Below are 21,489 nucleotides of genomic sequence, written 5' to 3'. Positions count from 1 at the left end.
ATAAACCCCTAGCATCCAACTAGAAAGTAGTTTTACTAGCACATGCGTGCGCCTCGGCCCATTTAGCCAAAAATGCCAAGTGGGCCGAAAGTATCCGCTTCCCTGAAGCTGAAGGCCTCTTTGTTCGCCATCATGTAGCGGAACGGCGATGGTTTCAGCCGTAAAGTGGGATTTCTGTAAAAGCATCTATCCTGAGGCAGTTCAGCGGCGAGCGACTAATTGGCGTTGGGGGCGCGCACCAGCCTTAGCGAAGTCTGATGAGGTGACGAACAACCGGCTCTCTCTTCTCTGCCAGTCTCATGTCCCTGGCGTGGAGAATGCGTTCTCTGCTCTGCCCTTTTGTGAAGTCAGAATTTCCAAAACGTCATGTGTTTGGTGTCCGCTTACTTGATCCCTTAACCTTTAAATAAGCGTCCGTGCTTTTCCTCCTCTCCACCCCTCACTTTAACCATCCTCTCCTCTGCAGTTTGGTGCTCTTTGTAAGGGAAAGCCTTGTTGGAGGAAAGCTTTTTTTAAATCTATCTTCTCTTACCCACTTTTCTTTTCTGTCCTCCACTCCTACCTTCTCCTCGTCCCTTCTCTGTTTGGATTATTCTCTGTGTCTACCTCCCCAGTGTTTTCAGTCCGTCTTTGCCTTCCTTCACGGCCGTTCGTTCCTCTCCTGTCCACCCCACTGTCAGCGCCGTGTAGTGGGCACACCGCTCTCCTCTGCAATGTGGTGGTGGCTGATGGGCGTGTTGAGCTGCGTGCTGCTGCTGGCGGTGGTCATCTTCTTCCTGACCACCGGGCAGCGCTACAAGGTGTTCACCGAGAAGTCTCTGAGGCCACCGGGACCCTTGGTCACCGACAGCAGACAGAGGGACGACAGGCTGAAGAGAGGTAAGAGAGGATACTTTATCTCCTGTACTGTCTGTTAGAGCGTTGTATTATCCTTCAGCATCCAACTGATTTAAGAGTTTTTGACCAAATCACAAGAAGTTTGACATCCAAGTGTAATTATTGTTGCTAGGGCTGGTGATAAATCTTTTGGAAGTTGGTTGGGGAAACGAGGAACAAGGAGGTGTCTTATTCCATCATGAGCAGAAATCTCAGGGGCTCTAGGGATGGCAGTGTTGGGCAGTCCACCACACTTTAGTCCAGACTAAAATATCACCGCAACCTTTGGATGCATGCCGTGGTTACCTTGGCGATCCCCAAAATTTTCCTCAAGCGCCGTCATCAGGTCGAAACTGCACTAGCATGGCTGTATACGTTTTGTTTTTTTTTTTAAATCTTATTTTAATTATATTAAGTATATATTTTTTTATATATTGTTTTTTTTCCCAATATAACACAGCCGCGCAGTGCAAACCTAGGGTACATTAAGCCCTACACTAAGCTAATTCATGTAAATGAGTACATGAGTGTGTAGTGTTGTCTATAATATGCTGTGGCAGGAAGGGGGTTCAGAAGATGTGGTTTTCAACCAGCCACAGTTAATCTGAGAAAAGTTTTTTCCTGCCCCGTCCCAGTAGCATTATGAATAGTGAAATATTCTCCCATCCCGCTGAAATCCCACAGGAATCGCCAAAAAAAAAGGGAAATTGTATTTGTTTCAAATGTGCACATAAGTGCGTGTTTGTTTTCATGAATACTGTTCAGATTTCACAGATTTACATGCCGATGTGACCTGTACATAGCCAGTTCTCTGTCGGATCTTTCTGACTGCGGATACAGGCTATGAGAGTTGTGACAAACTTTTAAAAACCTCCTATATCTTTGTTCAAGATGCCAAGGAAGTATTTGCGAAATTGCCATGTGTGCCCCCCTCCCCCCCGCAGGGTTCCGCGTGGACCGCGTTCCCCCAGCTCTGGATGCGGTGGTGATCGGGAGCGGCGTGGGAGGTTTGACGGCAGCGGCGCTTTTGGCCAAAGCCGGGAAGAGGGTTGTCGTCCTGGAGCAACACGACCAGGCCGGAGGCTGCACACACACCTTTCAGAATAAGGGATTTGAGTTTGACGTGGGTAAGAGGGCAAAGTATTTCTCCCAACTGGCGAAAGATCATTTCTAATGGGTTCATATAGAAATTCATTATTTGAATATTAAGCCCAGCCATGGCTTCGCACTGAGCAAAGGATGCCGCTGAATAAAGCGAATGCGTTCCGTTTCCTCAAAGCATCATTAACTAAAAGAGAAACTGAACTGGAACACACACGCCATTGTGGTGAGTTATATCCCAGCGTAATGAGCCATAACCGCGGCGACTGCTTTGGAAGACAGTGGCACAGCAGTTAGCAGAAAGATCAGGCCACAAATATGTGCTCCCGCTGTCATGTCCTTCGATTTCACGCACGGTCTATCTGTTTGTAATGGCCGAGCTAACGTTGTCAAACAAAGCCCCCCTTTGAGCGCAGGAGTTGCTTGGGTGTGGATATGTATACAGAGTTCCAGGATCTATCTGTTTTTGTAAGTTGCTTATTGGGAATAATGACTTGTTTTTAGCATCATGGTTTTGAAAGGCCAACTTGGAGAACCCTAAACTCAAATATACGACATTGTTTAGCAGGCAAACAGGCAAAATCAGAGGCACATTGCTGAAATAAAGTTTCATTAACATAGAATCCCAACTGTATTTTTTTTTTTTGTGTAGAAAAAAAGACAAATGTATTCAAAGCAACAACCTAAAAATATTGATATTTTGGACAGAGGTAAGTAGATGTACTTTATAATATGCCGGTGGAACAACTGTCACCTTGACATCTCTGAGGCATATGTGAAAATATGATCGCTTCACATTATGTTCCATTAATGTGCGTACACGCGTCATTTCTTTGCATTCAGATTGGCTGTGTTACATTGTAAGTGCCAGTGGCTAGGGCAAATTCAAACATCTTAAAAGACAGTTCCTCTGCTCATATTTCAAAACAAAACACACGTTATTTGGGAATGTTAGTAGAATATGGACAGTGAACACAGCAGGAGGAGAGAGGACTGCCATGTTAGACCCAGAAGGGGAATCTCAGGGCTCTCTCTGTGTGCATTCATATATGACTGAAGTCCTAACCCCACCACTGCCACCACCAGGTATACACTACCTGGGCCAGCTTCACGAGAACAGCCTGCTGAGGGTCGCTCTGGATCAGATCACAGAGGGACAGCTGCAGTTCACACGGCTGGAGCAGCACTTTGACACGCTGATCCTGGGCCAGCTTGACCAGCGCAGGTAGTGCACGTCCTCTTGCAACATAATCATTGCACAGTTTCTCTCTAGGGTTTCTATATAACTCATTACCAGGAGTAATCAACTGCAACTACAAACAAAACCTGACAATGAGCTACTGAGCATTTCTTACTAATACTTCTCAAGGCTAACATTTCCCGCCATCTCCGACCCACCCCACTTCCCTGTTTATTCCCAGGGAGTACCACATCCATGCAGGGAAGACTGAGATGGCAGCTAGCCTGAAGAAGCAGTTCCCCGGAGAAGAGGAGGCCATCGATGAGTTCATGAGATTGATGAAGGTAGAAGTTATGATGAAACAAGGCAGGAGACCCGAGTTTGAACGGAACGAGGTCGTAAAGTAAAAATGAACCGGGAGTGCCACAAGGCTCACGCCCGGGTCCACGACTTTTTTGTCTTTTCGTGCTGCGAGTAGTGGTCTTTTGCAAACTCTGCATCGGTTTCCACTGCCATGCAGATGGTCCGACTCTGTGCAGCTGTTGCTCCTAATGATCTCGGCCCTTTCTAATTATTTTTGAAGTTGTTCTCCCGTAAGTTATTAATTGCTAATTAATAACTGCATGTGTGTCCTCCTCTTGCAGTTAGCCTCACGGCGGACGCCACTTATCGCCATATTGAAGATCATACCGTATTGGCTGGTCAACTTCCTGGTTCGGACTGGCCTATTAAATCGCATATCTTCAGTGTTCCGCTTAGCAGCAACCAACCATACAGAAATAATGTCCGGCCTCACCCAGAACAAGGACCTGCTGACATTGTCCGCCTACCTGTTCTACGGTGATGGGACACACACACACACACACACACTCGCTCGCATCGCAGATCTCACACACACACACACACGTTCCGTATCGCCGCTCCAATGCCCCGTGTGATGTCATTTTAGGTGTGCCTCCGAAAGAGTCCAGCTTTCTCATCAATGCCCTCCTCCTTCACCACTACAAGCGCGGCGCGTACTACCCACGGGGGGGCGCCAGTGAGTTTGCCTTTCACATCACCCCCGTCATTCAGCAGGCGGGCGGGGCCGTGCTGGTCAGGGCTCCTGTGCAACGCATCCTGCTCAACCAGCAAGGGAAGGCCTGCGGTGAGATTGAGTTCCTTGCTATCTCTAAGAGGTCAAGGTGTAGTGTGACCAAGATATGAAAAGTGGTACGCTAAACATCATGCAGCTGGTACTGCCTGAGTGTTACGCAACAGATGGAAACATGATAAAAAATAAGCTATAGCTGTGGGCGGCGTGGTGGCGCAGTGGTTAGCATTGTCGCACGGGAAGTAGAGGGGGTCCTCATGTCAACGATTAAAAAAACAAACAAAACAAATCTAAAATGTGGCTTCCCATCAAGCAATGCTTTATATTTCCTTGGGATGAACACTGTGTGCATGTGTGTGTCAGGTGTGACGGTGCTTAAAGGACAGGAAGAGATTGAGGTCCGTGCCCCCGTTGTCATTTCCAACGCTGGCATCTTCAACACCTTCCAGAAGTTTCTACCTCGGCACGTACAAGACAAACCAGGTAACACAGTATGTGGCGGCCACTAAACGTCACATTGTGCCTTTTTTTTTTTTGTTGTTTGCCCTCATTTTTCCACTGCATATTTCCTTTGCGTGCAGAGATCCAGTCGCTGCTGGGTATGGTGCGTCATGGTATGGGTTCCTTCTTGGTCTTTGTTGGTCTGGATGGAACCAAAGAGGAGCTGGGCATTGTTTCCACCAACTTTTGGATGTATAAAGACAATGACTTGGACTCGCTGTAGGTTTTTCAAAACATTTTTTGTAGGTTTCACATGCTATTTCCATTTTATTCATTCCTCTCCTTGTATCGCCGCACTCCGCCGCCGACTTTTATCGCCAGATTTAACTCCAAGGTTTAATCAATCTAAAGGAGTTTAGTACTTATTCTTCATTCAGTTTCCATGTTATGTTTAGCAACACATCCCTGTCTCCATTTTGTTTTGCATTTTGTAGATTTAGTAGCTGATGTCCTGTTGAATAAGTTGTGTGTGTCTTGTGTTTTGCGTCTATACCACTATGTGTGAAGTATGGAGCGATACTCGTCATTGAGCAGAGACCAGGTACTGGGGAACATTCCCATGATGTTCATCACCTTCCCGTCCGCCAAAGATCCTACAGCCTCCATCAGACACCCAGGTAACACACATGCACATCAGCGCAATATGTTTCCTGCCTACGACGGTGCGACCGACTGTTCGCTAACTCCAAGATTTCCATTCTGGCATGGCACATATTTAGCACTCGAAATTCGCGACGGCCAACAACCGTTGCTTTTCTAACAGAGTTGATCAGCTGTAGCTAGCTCGCGTAGGCTGATGCTAACGCTATTTTTGTCGGACTCATTTAAAAGAAGAACCCAGTAAAAGGGGTCTTAAATACGCACATGGTGGCTACGTGCATGAAATGATACTAAAAGTATCCCGCATCCTTACCAGCTGACGGCCCGTGTTCATGAAAATAAAGGAGAGGTGTTGTTCTTGTATTGCTCTTCTTATCTCTATGCAGGCAAGTCCTGTATGACGCTGCTAACCATGGCCCGCTATGAGTGGTTCGAGGAATGGGAGGGGACGAGGCTTGGCAAGAGGGGACAGGACTACATGGATATGAAAAACAGCATGGCCCAAGAGCTGCTGGACTGGGCACTAACAATCTTCCCTCAATTGCGAGACAAGGTGTGTGTGTGTGTGTGTGTGTGTGTGTGTGTGTGTGTGTGTCAGTGTTTGTATGTCGATGCGTTTCTAAACAGACAAGCATCAAACATTTGCTCAATAATGTCAAATCTATATCCAAGCATGGCATTGTTGTCCGCTTATCTGTTTACAAGCTGACATAGATTTGTGGCGTCCACGGCAGTCGTTTATAGTAACATTGGCTGCTTTGTTGAATTAGATTGCAGAATAGTTAGCTAAATTAGCTAGTTTAGAGGAAGCAGGATTTTAAAATTAGAGCCTGGTTGGGCGATTCACTCTAATCAATATTTTCTAATGTCAACAATGGATCAAATGTAATATAGTGACAAACCCAAAAAGAAATCTAGTCAAACTCTGCAGTTCCGTTCAGCTTTTTCGTCTCTTTTGTAAACCAATCAATCTCATTTCCAGCAGTAGACAGCAGCTGTTTTTAGCTGATAAGCCTCTTGTGTAATACCTGCCCAGCATCAAACAACAGACAGACAACAGTTAGCGACTAGCTAGCTAATAGGTGAGCGTCAAGCGGCTAAAGAGCCAGATATGTTTCTCTGAAGTTGGTAGAGACCAAAACGGCTAAAAGGAGAGTGAACATGGGGCTTTTTAAAAAAAAATAAAAAAAATGTTTTATATCGGGTGACCCGAAACATGTCTTTGAAATAGATGCTAATGTTGCCCTGTTTCTGCTGAACGTGTACACAAGCAGCTGAAAATGTCACTGTTGTGTAAAAGGCACAACAGTGCAGAAGTATTTATATCTAATACGAGTATTTCTGCCCCCCGCCATATCATAAATTGATCTAAATTAATCTAAATTGTTTTCTCTCCTAAGAACTGAAAAAAAACAACAAAATGTATTAATCCTAGAAAACTTTTTTCACCTCTTTCACAGATGGGGGGCGGGGGGGGGGATTTAGAAACATTGTCCTGATAAAAACCTTTTTCACATGTTCAGAATCAGAATCAGAATCAGAAATACTTTATTGATCCCCGGGGGGAAATTGTACAGTACCGGTGCTCCCATTCAAGAGTAGAAAGTAGCATAATTTAGAACTAAAAGTTTGTACAAAATATAAAAATAAGAAATACAAAATACAAAATATACACATTTACAGTATTTAAGTGAAATGAGGTGAAATGAAAAATGAAATGAAAATACAAAATATACACATTTACAGTATTTAAGTGAAATGAGGTAAAAATATATACAATAACAATGTATATGTATGTATGTGTTGCACTAAAGTGTGTGACTATATATGTATTGCACTTAAACATTTTGAATAAATAGTGAGGTGGTGTATGAACAGGTGAGGTAGATACAGATACGGATTCCAGTCTCTTCCTGAGTTTCTGACATTCAGAGAGAGGAGTTAAACAGTCTGATGGCCACAGGCAGGAATGATTTCCTGTGTCGCTCAGTTGTGCATTTGGGAGCAATGAGTCTCCCACTGAAGGTGCTCTTGTGTCCGACCAGTACGTCATGGAGAGGATGTGAAACATTGTCCAAGATGCCCCGCAGCTTAGACAGCATCCTCCTCTCTGACACCACCGTCAGAGAGTCCAGCTGCACCCCCACAACGTCACTGGCCTTGCGGATCAGTTTGTTTAGTCTGTTGGAGTCCGCCACCCTCAGCCTGCTGCCCCAGCATGCAACAGCATAGAGGATAGCACTGGCCACCACAGACTCATAAAACATCCTCAGCATAGTCCGGCAGATGTTGAAGGACCTCAGCCGCCTCAGAAAGTAGAGACGGCTCTGGCCCTTCCTGTAGAGGGCATTAGTGTTCTTTACCCAGTCCAGTTTATTGTCTATGTGAACTCCCAGATACTTGTAATCCTCTACAATGTCCACACTGGCCCCCTGGATGGAAACAGGGGTCATCGGCGCCTTGGTCCTCGGTCCTCCTCAGATCCACATTCTTAAGTCATAAACACAGGAGAGAAAACAACTTGGCCTAGACTTAAAAAGTGGATCACCAGAATAGCTTTTTTTTTCTCTCTCACCTCTCAGGGCTTCCGTAATTTACACCCTGCCACTCCAAAATATTGCTGTGCCTCCAAAACATTTTGCAAGTGCACAGACGGTTGAAGTGGCAGCAATTCTATATCCAGCTATCCAGTTTTAATTTCGATCTAACGTGAACAATGTAGTGATTATCCACTGTTGATTGTACTTTTACAAATAGGTGTGTGTGTGTGTGTGTGTGTGTGTGTGTGTGTGTGTGTTCAGGTGGTGATGGTGGATGCTGCTACTCCTCTAACTAACGTCCACTATTTGGGTGCTCCAAGAGGCGAGATGTACGGCGCTGAACACAACTTGGAGCGCTTCACCCCAGAAACGGTTGCTAGGACACGACCACAGACGCCGATCGACGGACTCTACCTAACAGGTAACGTGACTGACAGACCGTCTCATCTGGCCTCATTTTCATAGTGACTGACCCAACAGATCTGCTCAATATATATATATGTGTGTGTGTGTGTGTGTGTGTGTGTGTGTGTGCAGGTCAGGACGTATTCTGTAACGGCATGGCTGGGGCGCTGCACGGTGGACTGCTCTGCGCTTCTGCCGTCCTCAATCAAATCCTCTACATTGACCTCCTAGCCCTGAAGACCCGCCTCAAATACAAACAGACCAATCATAACTGACCCGGTAGCGACAGGGCTGCATGTGAACGTTGTTCGCCTGCCTCACAAGTCCTGAAACGGCATGCACGCAACGCTCCCGAGCTTTCACACACACTTTGCGCCTGATAGCGCACTCAAACTGGGCTCTCGCGCACAGTTCCTGTTGTAAATTTAAGGGGGGGGGGGGGGGGGGGGAGTAGGGACAGAGAAAGACGGAGGAAGACGGAGGAAGTAAAGAGAATGCAGAGAACTGATTCAGAATCAGGGGATGGAGAAACAAATTCTGATAAAGTCGAAGAAAGTGGTAAGGTCTAGCTTAATTTGCTTAATGTAAACCCTACGAAATTCAAAACAAAAGATTCGGAACCTTTTGTAAAATGTTTGACAGATATCTTAAAACGGGAACGAACATTACACAACCATATTTAAATCCACTACAACGCAAAAGATGACTTTCAGATTGCAAGACAGGGCTGCAGGCTTTTCTTCAATCTGAGAGCCAGAATCCCGTTCCCGTCAGAGCTTCTGTCAGGTCGACTTTTAGATCTGTGGTTATGTGTCCTGTTTACAGATTGTAAGATGTTGAGAACAGGTCACTTCATTTTTTTTCTAAATCAGTGTTCAAACTGCATCAGATTTTTTATTTTTTTAAACTGGACCCATGAAAAGCATAATGTATTGAACATGGCTGCTAATGCGGTGATCTGAAACGGGAACAAAGCACAGACTGATGGTACAATTTATGTGTGAAATTTAAATAAAACTGATGAGATGGAATACAATATGTGTTTTGTCTTCATTTCTAACTGCTAGTGTGTCAGCGTGAGGTCTGGTCAGGGGCTGACATTTGTACCATGACATTTCGAATTGATTTTCATTAGCAGCTAGCGAACAGGCCACGAATGTTAACTCGAGGGGTTGAAATGAGCTTCATCGACCTGGCCCAGGTCGGGCCAATCACAACCGTTCATCTAATGTGGGGCGGGTTTAAGCGGTGAGGCATTTTCTTAAACAACCAAGATGGCTGCCGCTGGTGTGAAACGTTCTGAATCCCCTATCGTGTCACTATTAAACGAACCCGACTGGGTGGTTACAAATGGTAAGAGTTGCCTTCTAAATCATGTCATGCCAAATGTCTGTATTATGTTGAACTAGATGCCATATGAATTGGATGTTGGAACGAGCTACCTAGCCTAGCAGCCTAGCGCTACGTCGCCTGTTGGACATCAAAAATGAACTGAAGGGCTCCAGACTCATTTTGACTCAGAGTAATTTGTTTTGTAACTCGCACATTTAAAAGTAGCGACACCCCTGTACATTATGTGCGTTGCCGCAGCACCACCAATGTAAATGTACTTCCGAAATATTAATTGTACAGCATGTATTGATTTCAATGCGCTGTCACGCTTCGCGATGCATAGCGTGGCACAGTTCACATACCACTGGGGATAAATGGGGAAAATATCGCTTTAGCCATGCGTCTATGGATGGGGATGCTGGTCTGCAGTCGGTCGGTGCACCCCTTTGGTCCAGTTAGCATGCCGTCATTAGCATTAAGCTCAAAGCACATTTGGGTGAGCTGAGCCAAAGGCACGCCTCGAAGCTTCTGTTTTTCTTACTTTTGTGTATTGTGTATTATTTGATACTAATCATAAAAGTAGTCTTTTCATAAAATGGTATGTAGTACAAAGTTGCCATGTATGCAATGTTCCAGGTAAACAACTAGCAGACGTTGGGGTCCCATAAAGATAAGATGTATTGTTTAGTGATCTTCCTTGGTATGTGAAAGGTCATTCTGAGAGGTCTCTTTTCCTGACCCCTAGATAGGAAACAGAAGTTTACAGACTCGTGTGTTGTAGTAGGACCCCATGTATGCTTAAAGGTATAAAAGACGAGCTTGAACAGTGTTCGAGGCAGCAGTACTGATTCGGCTACGGGTGCTGTACAGGTCTAGATGCGCACGCCTGTTGATCCTGATCTTTGATGCAAATAAAGAATATTATGTAAAAAGTCAGTATCAGCGGAGTTTCCTTCCATCATCGAATCATCGCTTACATCTGGGGAATGAAGAAGAAATTGACAACACTTTCACATATTTGGCCTTGCTTGTGTCATTTGGTATTCATCCAGCTGCAAGAATCTCCTCCGCCGTTTGAGCCGGCCGCATGCCACTCATAACTAGCAAAAGCATGCGCGACCAGCGGCACCTGGCTTTACAGCAAAACAGGAGAGGCGAGATGTTACCGTAATCCTGCATTATTACTTCCTTGAAGTGATTCACTGAACTTTCACATTTCCCCCACGCGCCGTTTGTCCCTCATCAATCAATCAGCTTTTTCATTTAAGGTTAGAAACCAATTGACCTTGTCTGTGTCTTAGCTGCAATATCATACCCCCCCCCCCCCCCCCCAACACTGTTCATATCACCATTTGGCGCCAACTCAACGTGCCTTGAATTGCACGCGAAAAGAACCAGTTTAGAAATGTAGCTCTGCAAATGAGCCAAATGTTGGAGAGACATTTTTTAAAGACGTGAGTGGTTGATTTGTCTGGAGGCTGTTGGAGCTTATAGTTGTGAGAAAGGCTCCAGGAGTGATGAGCTGTCAGTTGAATGATGACTAAAAGTTATTTGAAATGAATCCGATCACACCAGGAACATTTGCTGCATATGTAACAGGCCACAACAAAACAACACAAGAGGAGCAACGGTCTGGAATAGGAGTACTATTGGAATAATGCAGATGTAAGATATGGAGCCCCGAAACGGACAAAATATTATGAGTGTAAAAATAGATATATAGCTATAGACTTTTCCTTAAAACCTCCAGTCAGGTGTCTAAAAAAACAAGACTAAGAGTCTATAGTCTGTATATACATGTGAAAGTGTGAAATAATGACTTTGTATTTTCTCATTGGATGATATAAAGGTTAAAAAAAAGTTTTTACCATTGGCCACAAAGAAACCTCTCTGTTTTGTGTGTGTGTGTGTGTGTGTGTGTACACCCAATGACTCACTCTTCTTGATTTGGAATTATAAGACAAAGTATGTAAAAAACAAAAAAAGAAGGAAAACACTGGCAATATTCAGAGGGTGGTTTTTATTGTTTTCGATTGTCAATAATATATTCGAGATTAACTGGCTAAAACATTGCTTCGTTGGTAATGATTCTCCTAGATTTTACAATGGTTTCACGGAGATCACCAACGTCCGGCTATTCGGCCCGCTCTTTCGATCTGAAGTTCAAGGGAGTGGTGAGCGGGGGTGCATTTGGCGTCGAAGTGACTAACAGTTCTCAAAGGTTTTGGAATCGGTCCAATAGATCGCCTCAACCGGCTGCAGTGGCGGCAACGTGTATCCTTGGGGCGCAACTGCTCCAGTGAAAGGGCCTGTTTTTGGCCAGTGACCGGCTCTGGTTGTCAGGATACGTGACGGACAGCGTCGCTGAAAAGGATCCCCACCTTTTCGTTTAACCAGAAACACTGTCGTCTTCCTGCAGACAACTCAACTTGTTGTCCCATGAGTCACACAGACTGGAAATGTTTCTTCTTTTCACAGCAGAGCATTCCGCAATTGTCCTTCTCATAATCGCTGAAGAAATCCCCCCCCCCCCCACACCCAGGCAAACGATTTGCTTTTATATCCACAGAATGTCTGATCTCCTCAGTAGAAACGCCCGTGAGTCAGATCAGGTCAATACATGTTATATGTAGGCGTTTTACAGTATTTAATGTGGTGTTAATGGGACATGACGGCAGCAGTGGGGAAAGTGAGACAGGGAAATGTTTGGTTGAACGTTTGTAGGCTCGAATTACACCCTGCACTGTCGCGGCTGGTAATCCTGGATAAATAAGCACTATTATTCATTTATCAGCTCAACAACTGGCAACCTGTTGATGATGATGATGATGATGACCCGTGATAACTTCCGGCCGCTAACAAATTAGCAGCCAGCTGCACCAGCTGTTCCTGAGTTAGCCCGGTTATGACGCGAGCGTGCATTATGAAAGGTCTACATGTCACGAAATGAAAAAGGGTTGCGCGGCACAAAGTTATTTGGCAGAGATTGGCCAGTTGTTTGCGTAACATTTACATTTAGTTCAGATGTAACGTGATGTTTCCTACTCCTTCTGAACTGTGTCTAAAGCACATATTTCTCCATGTATTGTAAGTTGTAATATATAGATTGGCCCATTGATTTTGGCAGCTATGTTACAGCTTGTGACGCGACAGTGACTTCCTGAGTATGTAGTTGATTGCTTTTGATTGGGCAGCGCTTCGATTGTCTCCTAGCAACTGGTTTACTCACTAAAGTCTTGACTAGCTAAGGCATTCCTGAAGTTTCAATGATGCAACCTTATTCAGTTAATTGCTCATTTGAGACCAGCTAGTAGTTCTTAAGAAATTAAGAGTTATGGATGTATGCTGGTGCAAAAAAGGGTTGGTATTGAGCTTGGGTGATGCACAAGTATAAAGCCAGAAAAGTTAGATGTATTGGCAGTTTTAGAGTTTCTTGAACCTACGGTACAGAACCTCGTACTGGACCAGGACATTTTACAAACCAGAGAGCTGACATACGATCAGCATATAAACGACCCATCAAGGTCATATCACTGATTAAGTCGCCAACTGTCTAGAACACAATTTTCAGGTTCACTCTGTATCGACAGCACAGAAGCAATGGAAAAAATACAGTAAAGCAAGACAGACAGCTGTATACTGGTTCTGTGGCGCTAAGGCGAAACTGCAGTAAAAAAAAATTATACGCTACATAAATAAGAGCAAATGAATACAGAAAGAATCTGTCGCTCCACAGCAAATTCCGCTAGCTCGGGCTAACAGCACAAAATCTATGAATTCACATTGGAAACACAAATTTCACGAGTTTTTCCTAGCCGTCACTCAAGTGCACCTTCATGACAGGTGTGTAGTGGTCCGACATGGTGGCCGCGATGGTCACATTCTGACTTTTGTGAGAGAGCTTGGGGCCCTTCGCTTTGCCCCTGACGAACGTTGTTTCCGTGTTCTTTGACATCTCCCGGAAAAGGTCGCGATTGCACTCTTTGCCGACGTCGAACACTCCCACCGCGTACACGTTTGACTTCAAGTTGAGGTCAAACGGCACCTTGAACATGACGGCCATTCGCTCGACGGTCTCCTTCGTCTGGTTGTTGAGCAGGTCGTAAGTGAAGATGCCGACGGATCCTCGCGCCGTGTACGGAGTCTTGGCGAACACTGCGTTCCCGGAGGAGGACGGTTCGATGTTAGGAGACAAAGGAACGGGGCAGCGTCCACTGGTAGTGTACATCCTGGACATAAAGACGCGTAGAATCAAAGACACGTTTGAATATAAGAAAGGAAATACTTTATGTTAAAAGAAACATCAAAACAAAAAATTACCTGGGGTTACAAAGGGTGTACTTAGAACAGGCATTTGTAATCTCAACGTCGCACTGGCGATGTGTTGGTGATGCTTGAACTATGACAGAACCAATTGAATGAACCGCCTGTAAAATCCCAGTGACCAAGTTTACAATTTCCATGTCCAGCTTTGCAGCGTGACCACCTGCTCGGACACACAGAGACAGAAGAATCGGTTCGTTTGTATCCACAGAAGTCCACGACAAAGTACAAGTTACACGTAGGCGTGTTGGCCATCAGCCGACATGGATAGCACTTTAAGATAAATGACATACAGCAGTAAATAATATAACGTTGTCCAGAAGACATAATGTCCTACAAGTCCGTTAAAGGGCAGATTTAAAAGGTGTGTTTTTAGCTGACGTTTAATCGAAAGTGCAGAAACTGCGTTAAGGCCTGAGTAACTTCCTCCCGTTCAACAGCTGACAGAAATGCTTGGACTTTGGTCCAAGAATAACTTCTTGTCCCTGGTTGTCAAAGTTCAGATTAGATTCAAAAATTGACTTCCAGATTTCTGGCAAAGAGGTTGGTGTTGGTCGGCACGAAACCGAGTTTTCCATTCACACATAGAACATAGAATTCATTAATTGCACGTCTACCAATTGGACACTATTTTTAAGTTCCCTGCAACCAGTGTCTCTTTCTAGAAAATATGTCTTAGAAATGCTTCAGAAGTGGCTTGCAAATCACGGACTTGTATGCGTTCCCAAATCTTTCAACACATACATTTGATAAATATACGTGAAATAAAGAAAACTCCTACATATATGGAGCACCGCTGTCTGCGGGGCTGACTCAGGATCAGAGTAAAGCGTCCTAACCTTATCGCAAAGCATCTGCAAGCAGCATCGCAGTGAGAGAATAGCAGATTGATCGGAGTACAGTAAAGAAAGCCATCTCCTCAGTATGTAGACCTACTTAGCTCCAGTATTCTTACCTGGGATGAACTCCTCCGAAGGACAAGTGCAAACTCTGGCTCTCAGACTCGCAGGTTCCCAGCTTTTATCCACCGGCCCATGCAGCGAAAAAAGAAAACCTGTTTTGCAGCCAGTTTCCTTCCGAACAAGTTGGATAACAGTTTACAGTTAAAAAGCTGACATCACCCGCATTCATTTCCACACACAGTATGGTACAGTACACACACACACACACACATATTTTTGATTCTTTTCATTCATTCATTCATGCCATACCATGTTACACAAAATTTAACCCCCTAGTTGGGTTTCCTTTGTGGGACCCACTTACTAAAGATGATCCCGATGCGGTCGCCTAGGGCACCACCAGCTGGGGGAGCGCCAAAGAGAAGGAAGAAATATTTAATTTCAGACAGGCAATCTTTGATTAAAGGGCTGCCTAAGTCGTGCCAAAGTTTTGATTTATTAACTGATTGGAGGTAAAGAAAGAAAACTTCACAAGTGGAGGGTAAGGGAAGGTATAAGCCTTTTCATTTACTATTACACTCCATTTGAATTAGTTCATTATCTGTAGCATTCACCAGCATATTATACATTTGACTCATGAGATATCGCCCAACTACTGCTCCATGGATAATGCTACTGTACATTCAAATCCTGGATTAAGATTGAAATGAACTCCGTCGTGAGGCGGAGTTTGGGGCTGTGGCTAGTCAGCAGTCACCAAACAGTCTCAAGCGGCCCCTTTAAACCCATGCTGCATGTCTTGAACCCCTGAAACTATTTACTCTCTACCTTTAAAAATATATATTTTTTAAAATAAATATATATATATATATATATATATAACTACGGCCTGGTCTCGTGCACTCAAGTGATTGAAAGTTTCCGATATTAGCTTCATTGCCTCACTCAAGTTGCGTTGTTGCCAAATGCACACCGGTGAGCCAAAGCAGCAGTCACTGCATATTTTACCAAATAGTGATTACAATTCCTCGTGACGGAAACACCGGCATCCCTATAGCCATGTTGCTAGCATGACTAAAAATGATCGACACTATCATTTAAAGTTTGTTAGGCACAGATATTTGAAGGAAACACTAATAGAGCTGGACAGCCTCACACGTAGCATGAAAAGTACTATCTTAGAAATAATGATAGATAGGTAGAAGACAGAAGCAACAAAGATACGATAGAAAATGCATTAAAAGCCGTCGTAGGCATCTCTACTGTGTCCTGCGTGCTCGTGGTGCTCTAAAATAGTGCAGTAACTAAAAGCATAATTACAGGAATATACACTGAATTAGCTCTGCCTCTGACAAACGTTTGTGTTTGTGTTTTTGCATGTTGTGATGGGAAGCTCATGGTACGGAGTCACGTCCTCAGAACCTGCCCGGCTGTTCCAGGTGATGGAGGTCAAAACCTGTTCCTCCAGGTATTACCCTCCAAACTAGTTGGATACCAATTCACAGTAATTGTTAACACACACACACCTGCATAAAACACACACGTTTCGATTCATAACATACATACTGTGTATACTCTGCTACGCTGAATATGAAGCATGGTGTAGGCGCATGCGGTGATGCAGTGTTACAGCTCTGCAGTGGCGTCAGTATGTGTTGCTGTATGTGAGTCAACTTCAAGCCAAGCAACAATGTTCCCAGAGGAACGTGACTCCACCTGCCTAAGACAGCAGAGACCTGGAGGGCTTTATATTATAAAAAGGTCCGGCAGTTTAACCAATTAGGAAAGTCCCAGTTGTTCCCATTCCACAACATTCCATTTTGCATAACAAGCGTGGACATATGCCAGAAAATGACTTGCAGTTCACGAGTTGGATGTCATTTTTGGGGCTTGTGGGGAAACTAGTAAAAATATAATAGAATGGATACATTTTAGAAAAACGTAAAGAAACATTATGAGAGAAAATTAAGCACGCAAACTCAGTCAAAGGCCAAGTATAGAAGCAAAGAGACGAACCTGTGGTGCTTTCTTGACAGCCGCCGCTAGATGGCGTTGCAGTAGCGCTGCTGCCATTTTGGACTGAAAACAGCAATGGGACAACAGTGTGTGGTTCACCATTTTAAACTGCCTGTATTAGAATATTAACACAGTGTCATAGAGTGAGGCGTTGATACTACTGATAACTCAGAACACTGGTATTTGTATCGTTTTCAAAATGTTAATGTTATTTATTTGGTTTCTGTGTATTGATTCTTGTGACATCCCTGATTTTGTGAGGTTATTGAGTCGTTTCGGTGAATGGTTCCCAAACTAGGATCCAAAGACCACCAGGGGTCCTTGGGTTGGGCTTCCCAGCAAAAAGGATACATAGATTCATTTCACTTTTTATTACGCTAACTTCCAGGGAATATATCTTCTTAGAGGGGATTCTTTTGGACATAATCCCGGACAAACACGGGTCTGTGGTCTATTGTGCGTCTATTTTGGAGGTCCTGTGCCACGTAGCACTCAAAAACAAACAAACCCTTCATGGTTAGGAAAAGATAAAGGCGGTCATTTTTAATTCATTCATTCTTTATTGTCATTTAGATCGGAGGATTTGCTTTAAAGAGGATTCTCTCATACTACAGTTTCTACACCACGGAAGGGTGATACAGTAAAGCCATACAAAAATAATGTAATCCTTAGCACGCAAGGGAAAAAATACTAAAATGCTGTACACGCCATAACCATACCACAATAATAAAACGAAAGATACATTGAATCAGCCGTGACTATTATGGCCACAAATCGCCCACAAATTCTACAAAAAGAAAGCTGAATAGTTATGGAAATACACATAAAGAGTACTAGAATTCAAAATTCAAACTCAAATGTAAGAAAGTAAATAATAATTTGTTTAAAAATGTAGCTGGATGGAAGTTAAAAGTACATTTTGTTAACTTCCACCCCCGATGAGCCATAATTGACAGACAGCTTTCAGTTTTTGCTCACTTGCACCTTTATGGTAGGTTGGTAGGAGTCTGACATTGTTGCCCTTATGGTAACTGGACCACCCTTGCAAGTGAGACTGGGGCCATTTGCTTTACCTCTGACAAATGTTTTGTCACACTCGTAATACATCTTACAGTAAAGATCATAATCGCAGGCTTCGCTCTTGTCAAAGACTCCCACCGCGTACCAGTTGGAGTACAGGTTGAAGTCATAGGGCACAGAGAACATTACAGCCATTTTCTCAGAGTGCCGGCGTGTATCCTTCTTCAGGAGATCGTACGTGAAGACGGCAACACATCCGCAGGCACTGTAAGGGGCCTCGATGAACAGGGCGCTCCCGGTTGCGAAGGAGTTAATAGTTGGTGGTAAAGGCGTGTCAGAGCTTCCACTCGAAGTGTACACACTATTCAAAGGGCCAAACAGAGGGAAGAAAAAACTTAATGATCAGAGGATATTTGAAGAGAACTTGTTGTAATGGAAGACAGGCCTGGGGTTACAAAGAGTGTAGTCGCGACATTCATTCGTAATCTCTATGGTGCACTGGCGATGTGTTGGAAGCATTGCTGCTGCTGCTCCGACCACTGGAATGAAAGCCATGATGACAGGAAGACCTGTTTGGACGCAGAGAGCACAAAACGGCTTAATAACGACAAAGCAGTCCTTGAAAATGCATGCCAGGACGGAATCCGACAGTCAGCAGGTGGCGTAAATGCGGCCATTGGCAAGCATCAGAAGCTCCCACTTGTCCTGAAGGACGTTCGGTTGATGTACTGGATGTGGGGGCCACAGCTCGGAACACTTGAAGAAAGTCGACGCCTCAAATAATGACCTTACGTTGTCTCTTCTCAGCTGTTTTTTTGATTTTTTTTTTTTATGTTTTCTGGCACCCAATCACCGACTGAATAGCCTGAATTATTGGGGCCTGCTCCACCTACTAGTAGATTCAGAAGGCTTAAGTTTAGGCAACAAAACTGCTAGGTTAGGTTTAGGAAAAGATCGTGGTGTCACGTGACTCACGTAAGTGCTTTGCCTGAGCCTCTCTTCAGCTCCATGCTCATTGCTCCCCTGCAACTCCAACAGTGTGCAACCACGGATGTATTACAAGAAGTGGATACCGGACCCAAAGATGGCACCTATACTAAAATAAGTGGCGCAATGGTGGCGAAGACAACGCCTCCCATGATCCCACGCTACACGACCTCACCAAACGCTGTCTTTAGTTATTTTTTTGATTGAGAGACCCCTAGCAGGAAATTTCATATTGTGTGTTCAAGTTGGCAGATGTCCAATTAATTGATTAAGTAATTCTTAGTGTAACCAAAAGAGCCTTTTAGTGCGACATGCAAAAATGTGAAATCTGTCAACGGGCAAGCATATAATTAAAAAAAAAGAATAAAGTTTATTGAAGTAAAAGTTTAAGTAAACAGTAATAGTTTTTTCTTTCTTTAAAATCATGTTTTCCCATAATTAGTACCAAATTACATAGTTCTAGACAGGAAACCTACTTGAAAATTCGGAAATGATCTGGGTCCCATAAAATCGATCAATACTAACAATTAACATGTTCAACAACAGTACAGCAATTTATTTACAATCCTAAGGCAAAACGGAGTATGAACAAATCCAAAATGTGTAAACTACAAGCAGCACAGGGAGAATACCAGCTTGCTTATGTTGTGATGAGGAGCTCATGTCCTCGGACCTACCTGGCTGTCCAGACGTGGAACGAACACCCTCGGAGAGACTGCTGAAAGTTCTGACTACCAGCCCTCTTATGCAAGTGATGCAGGTGAATATGTGGGCAAAAACCTGTTCCTCCAGGAATCTCTGTCCATTGGTTGGATGCCAATTTTCAGTGATTGTAAACACACAGCTCTGTAACAGCTCATGCCCCTTGTTCCTATTCCACAGCTTTCCATTTCATAGAACAAGCATGGATACATGCCAGAAAATGAATGTCATTTTTGAAGATTGGGGAAACAAATTAGGAACTAGTAAAAGTTGCATACTACATGCTACATTTTGGGCAAAGCAGTACATACTGCTTGAATAGTAAGCAGTTTCCAATACAGCAAATGTGTCTTTTAGATCTAGGGAAGTGAACCACTCCCCCTTTCTCCATGGACCCCAAGATCTGTCTGGTGGTCAGCATCTTGAAAGGCAGTGCCATTAGGGAGAGAGGGAGCTCAGTAGGGTTTTACAATGTCATCCATCAAATGTGCCACCCCCAGACAAGTGGGGGGGGATTCCGGAAGGGTTCACAATAAATCAAAAATAAAGCCTAGCCACTGTGAACAGGGGATGAAGACAACACAAACAGCACCACAGGCTACGGAGCCTGTTTGGTGACACAAAAATATTTTGTGCGTGCCCCACCCATCTATACACCTGTTCCTACCTCCCTTATCTGCTCTGTAGTTGCCTGGCCTTCCCCACCCACCTCCTCATCTGCGTCTCATTCCCTCATCAGCCTCATAGTACTACTTAATGATGTTGTACAAGGCTGATAAAATCCCACTCACTGCGCACGAATGCAGGAGGGGAGGTTGAGGGGTTAGCAACAACTTAACCGCTTTCACTAGTCTGGCTCACTGGGTGTAGGCTGCTGGGATAAGTCTGGCGCCCATTTCAGTCACCATTCTACCTCCCCTTCTGCTGAGCACGTTACTGTTTTCAAAGTCTGTTGGGCTAGGGCTCGCCTCCCCATGTGCAAATGTTCCACCAAAACAAGTCCCCCCCCCACCCCAACACTATTTTGCAAGGGCACCATTGTTGCGTCCTGGGCTTAGCGCTGACCAAGACGATTGTGATTGGTTTAAAGAAAAACAAGCCAGGGCGTCCCACCCCCCCCATCCCAGAAGGACCTCTCTCCGAAATGTGGAGTTAGGTCTGGCTTTGCTAACACATTCGGCTAACTTACTGAAGTAAAAGTAGACACCGGTGGGAACCACGTAGAATCCCCAGGGACACTAGGCACCGAAGTAATGGATTGGAGCCCCGAACACAATTATGGTACCCGCGGTCTCGGGTGAGGTGAGTAAGGCAGAGACGAGGAGGCTTGTTCACTCTTGCCACGCCCCCTTTACCTGCACTGAGGAATGCAAGTTGTGATACCTGTAAAGGTGTGGGCCTGATACAAAACAGGTGCTTGCCAAGAATGTATTTTTTCAGCCCTGAGTGGCGTCTGCAGGTCTCCTCTCAGGCTGCAGGTGCAACTTCCATGTGGGAGAAGTTTGCCTTCAAAGCCATCTGCCAGAGAATAATATAATCAACGAAAATAATCAACTGACCTTTACCTCCTCGATAAAGGTCCAGTGTTTGACCCCACAACCTTCTTCCGAGATTTTTTTTTTTACCTCAGTGGAAACTGTCATGAGTTCGAGGAACTTACCCTTTGCAGCACAAACAAGCGACATCAGTCAGACAAGGGGACTGCCCATTGTTCCGAAACCCCAGTAGTCGGAAACATTTCCCATTGGTCCAAAGGCCCATTTGTACAAAAACACAACCGGCAGTTGTTAGTTCTGTGGCTGCTGGGCCAGTGCTTAATGTGTAAATCATGAGGTCCCGGACCAACAGAGAGGGTTCCGGTGGAAGATAGTTATATAACTGGAATAGGAATAGACAAAACTTGATGATACC

At 44.4% G+C, this 21,489-nt stretch overlaps 3 protein-coding genes across 5 annotated transcripts; 1 reads left to right on the top strand and 2 right to left on the bottom strand.

Moving 5' to 3' along the window:
* The first annotated feature begins 713 nt into the window (after positions 1-713).
* LOC139300463 (all-trans-retinol 13,14-reductase-like) lies at positions 714-8,571 on the top strand. The gene is made up of 12 exons (XM_070923575.1): positions 714-879; positions 1,821-2,003; positions 3,064-3,202; positions 3,399-3,501; positions 3,802-3,997; positions 4,107-4,304; positions 4,614-4,733; positions 4,832-4,970; positions 5,259-5,368; positions 5,738-5,904; positions 8,153-8,312; positions 8,429-8,571. The coding sequence occupies exons 1-12, from the start codon at positions 714-716 to the stop codon at positions 8,569-8,571; spliced, it is 1,824 nt and encodes a 607-aa protein (XP_070779676.1).
* A 3,607-nt stretch (positions 8,572-12,178) lies between these two features.
* LOC139300224 (DELTA-alicitoxin-Pse1b-like) lies at positions 12,179-19,587 on the bottom strand. Of its 3 annotated transcripts, XM_070923243.1 has the most exons (6): positions 19,554-19,567; positions 16,870-16,932; positions 15,218-15,256; positions 14,907-15,024; positions 13,949-14,114; positions 12,179-13,857 (listed from the first exon to the last, which is right to left on the bottom strand). In XM_070923243.1, exons 5-6 carry the CDS (start codon positions 14,089-14,091, stop codon positions 13,440-13,442), a joined length of 561 nt encoding a protein of 186 aa, XP_070779344.1. In that variant the 5' UTR covers positions 14,092-14,114; positions 14,907-15,024; positions 15,218-15,256; positions 16,870-16,932; positions 19,554-19,567; the 3' UTR covers positions 12,179-13,439. The 3 variants fall into 3 exon arrangements, with proteins under 3 accessions (XP_070779344.1, XP_070779345.1, XP_070779346.1); XM_070923244.1 differs by lacking the exon at positions 16,870-16,932 and having other exon boundaries at positions 19,554-19,587; XM_070923245.1 differs by lacking the exons at positions 16,870-16,932; positions 19,554-19,567 and adding an exon at positions 18,035-18,103.
* Positions 17,426-18,551, bottom strand: LOC139300225 (DELTA-sagatoxin-Srs1a-like). The gene is made up of 2 exons (XM_070923246.1): positions 18,335-18,551; positions 17,426-18,250 (listed from the first exon to the last, which is right to left on the bottom strand). Exons 1-2 carry the CDS (start codon positions 18,442-18,444, stop codon positions 17,833-17,835), a joined length of 528 nt encoding a protein of 175 aa, XP_070779347.1. The 5' UTR covers positions 18,445-18,551; the 3' UTR covers positions 17,426-17,832.
* Positions 19,588-21,489: the final 1,902 nt, after the last annotated feature.

This window comes from Enoplosus armatus, chromosome 17 (assembly GCF_043641665.1).
Source record: "Enoplosus armatus isolate fEnoArm2 chromosome 17, fEnoArm2.hap1, whole genome shotgun sequence".
Classification (NCBI taxonomy): Eukaryota; Metazoa; Chordata; class Actinopteri; order Centrarchiformes; family Enoplosidae; genus Enoplosus; species Enoplosus armatus.
The sequence above is the reverse complement of the archived record's forward strand: the minus strand, read 5'-3'. Positions and strand labels throughout refer to the sequence as shown.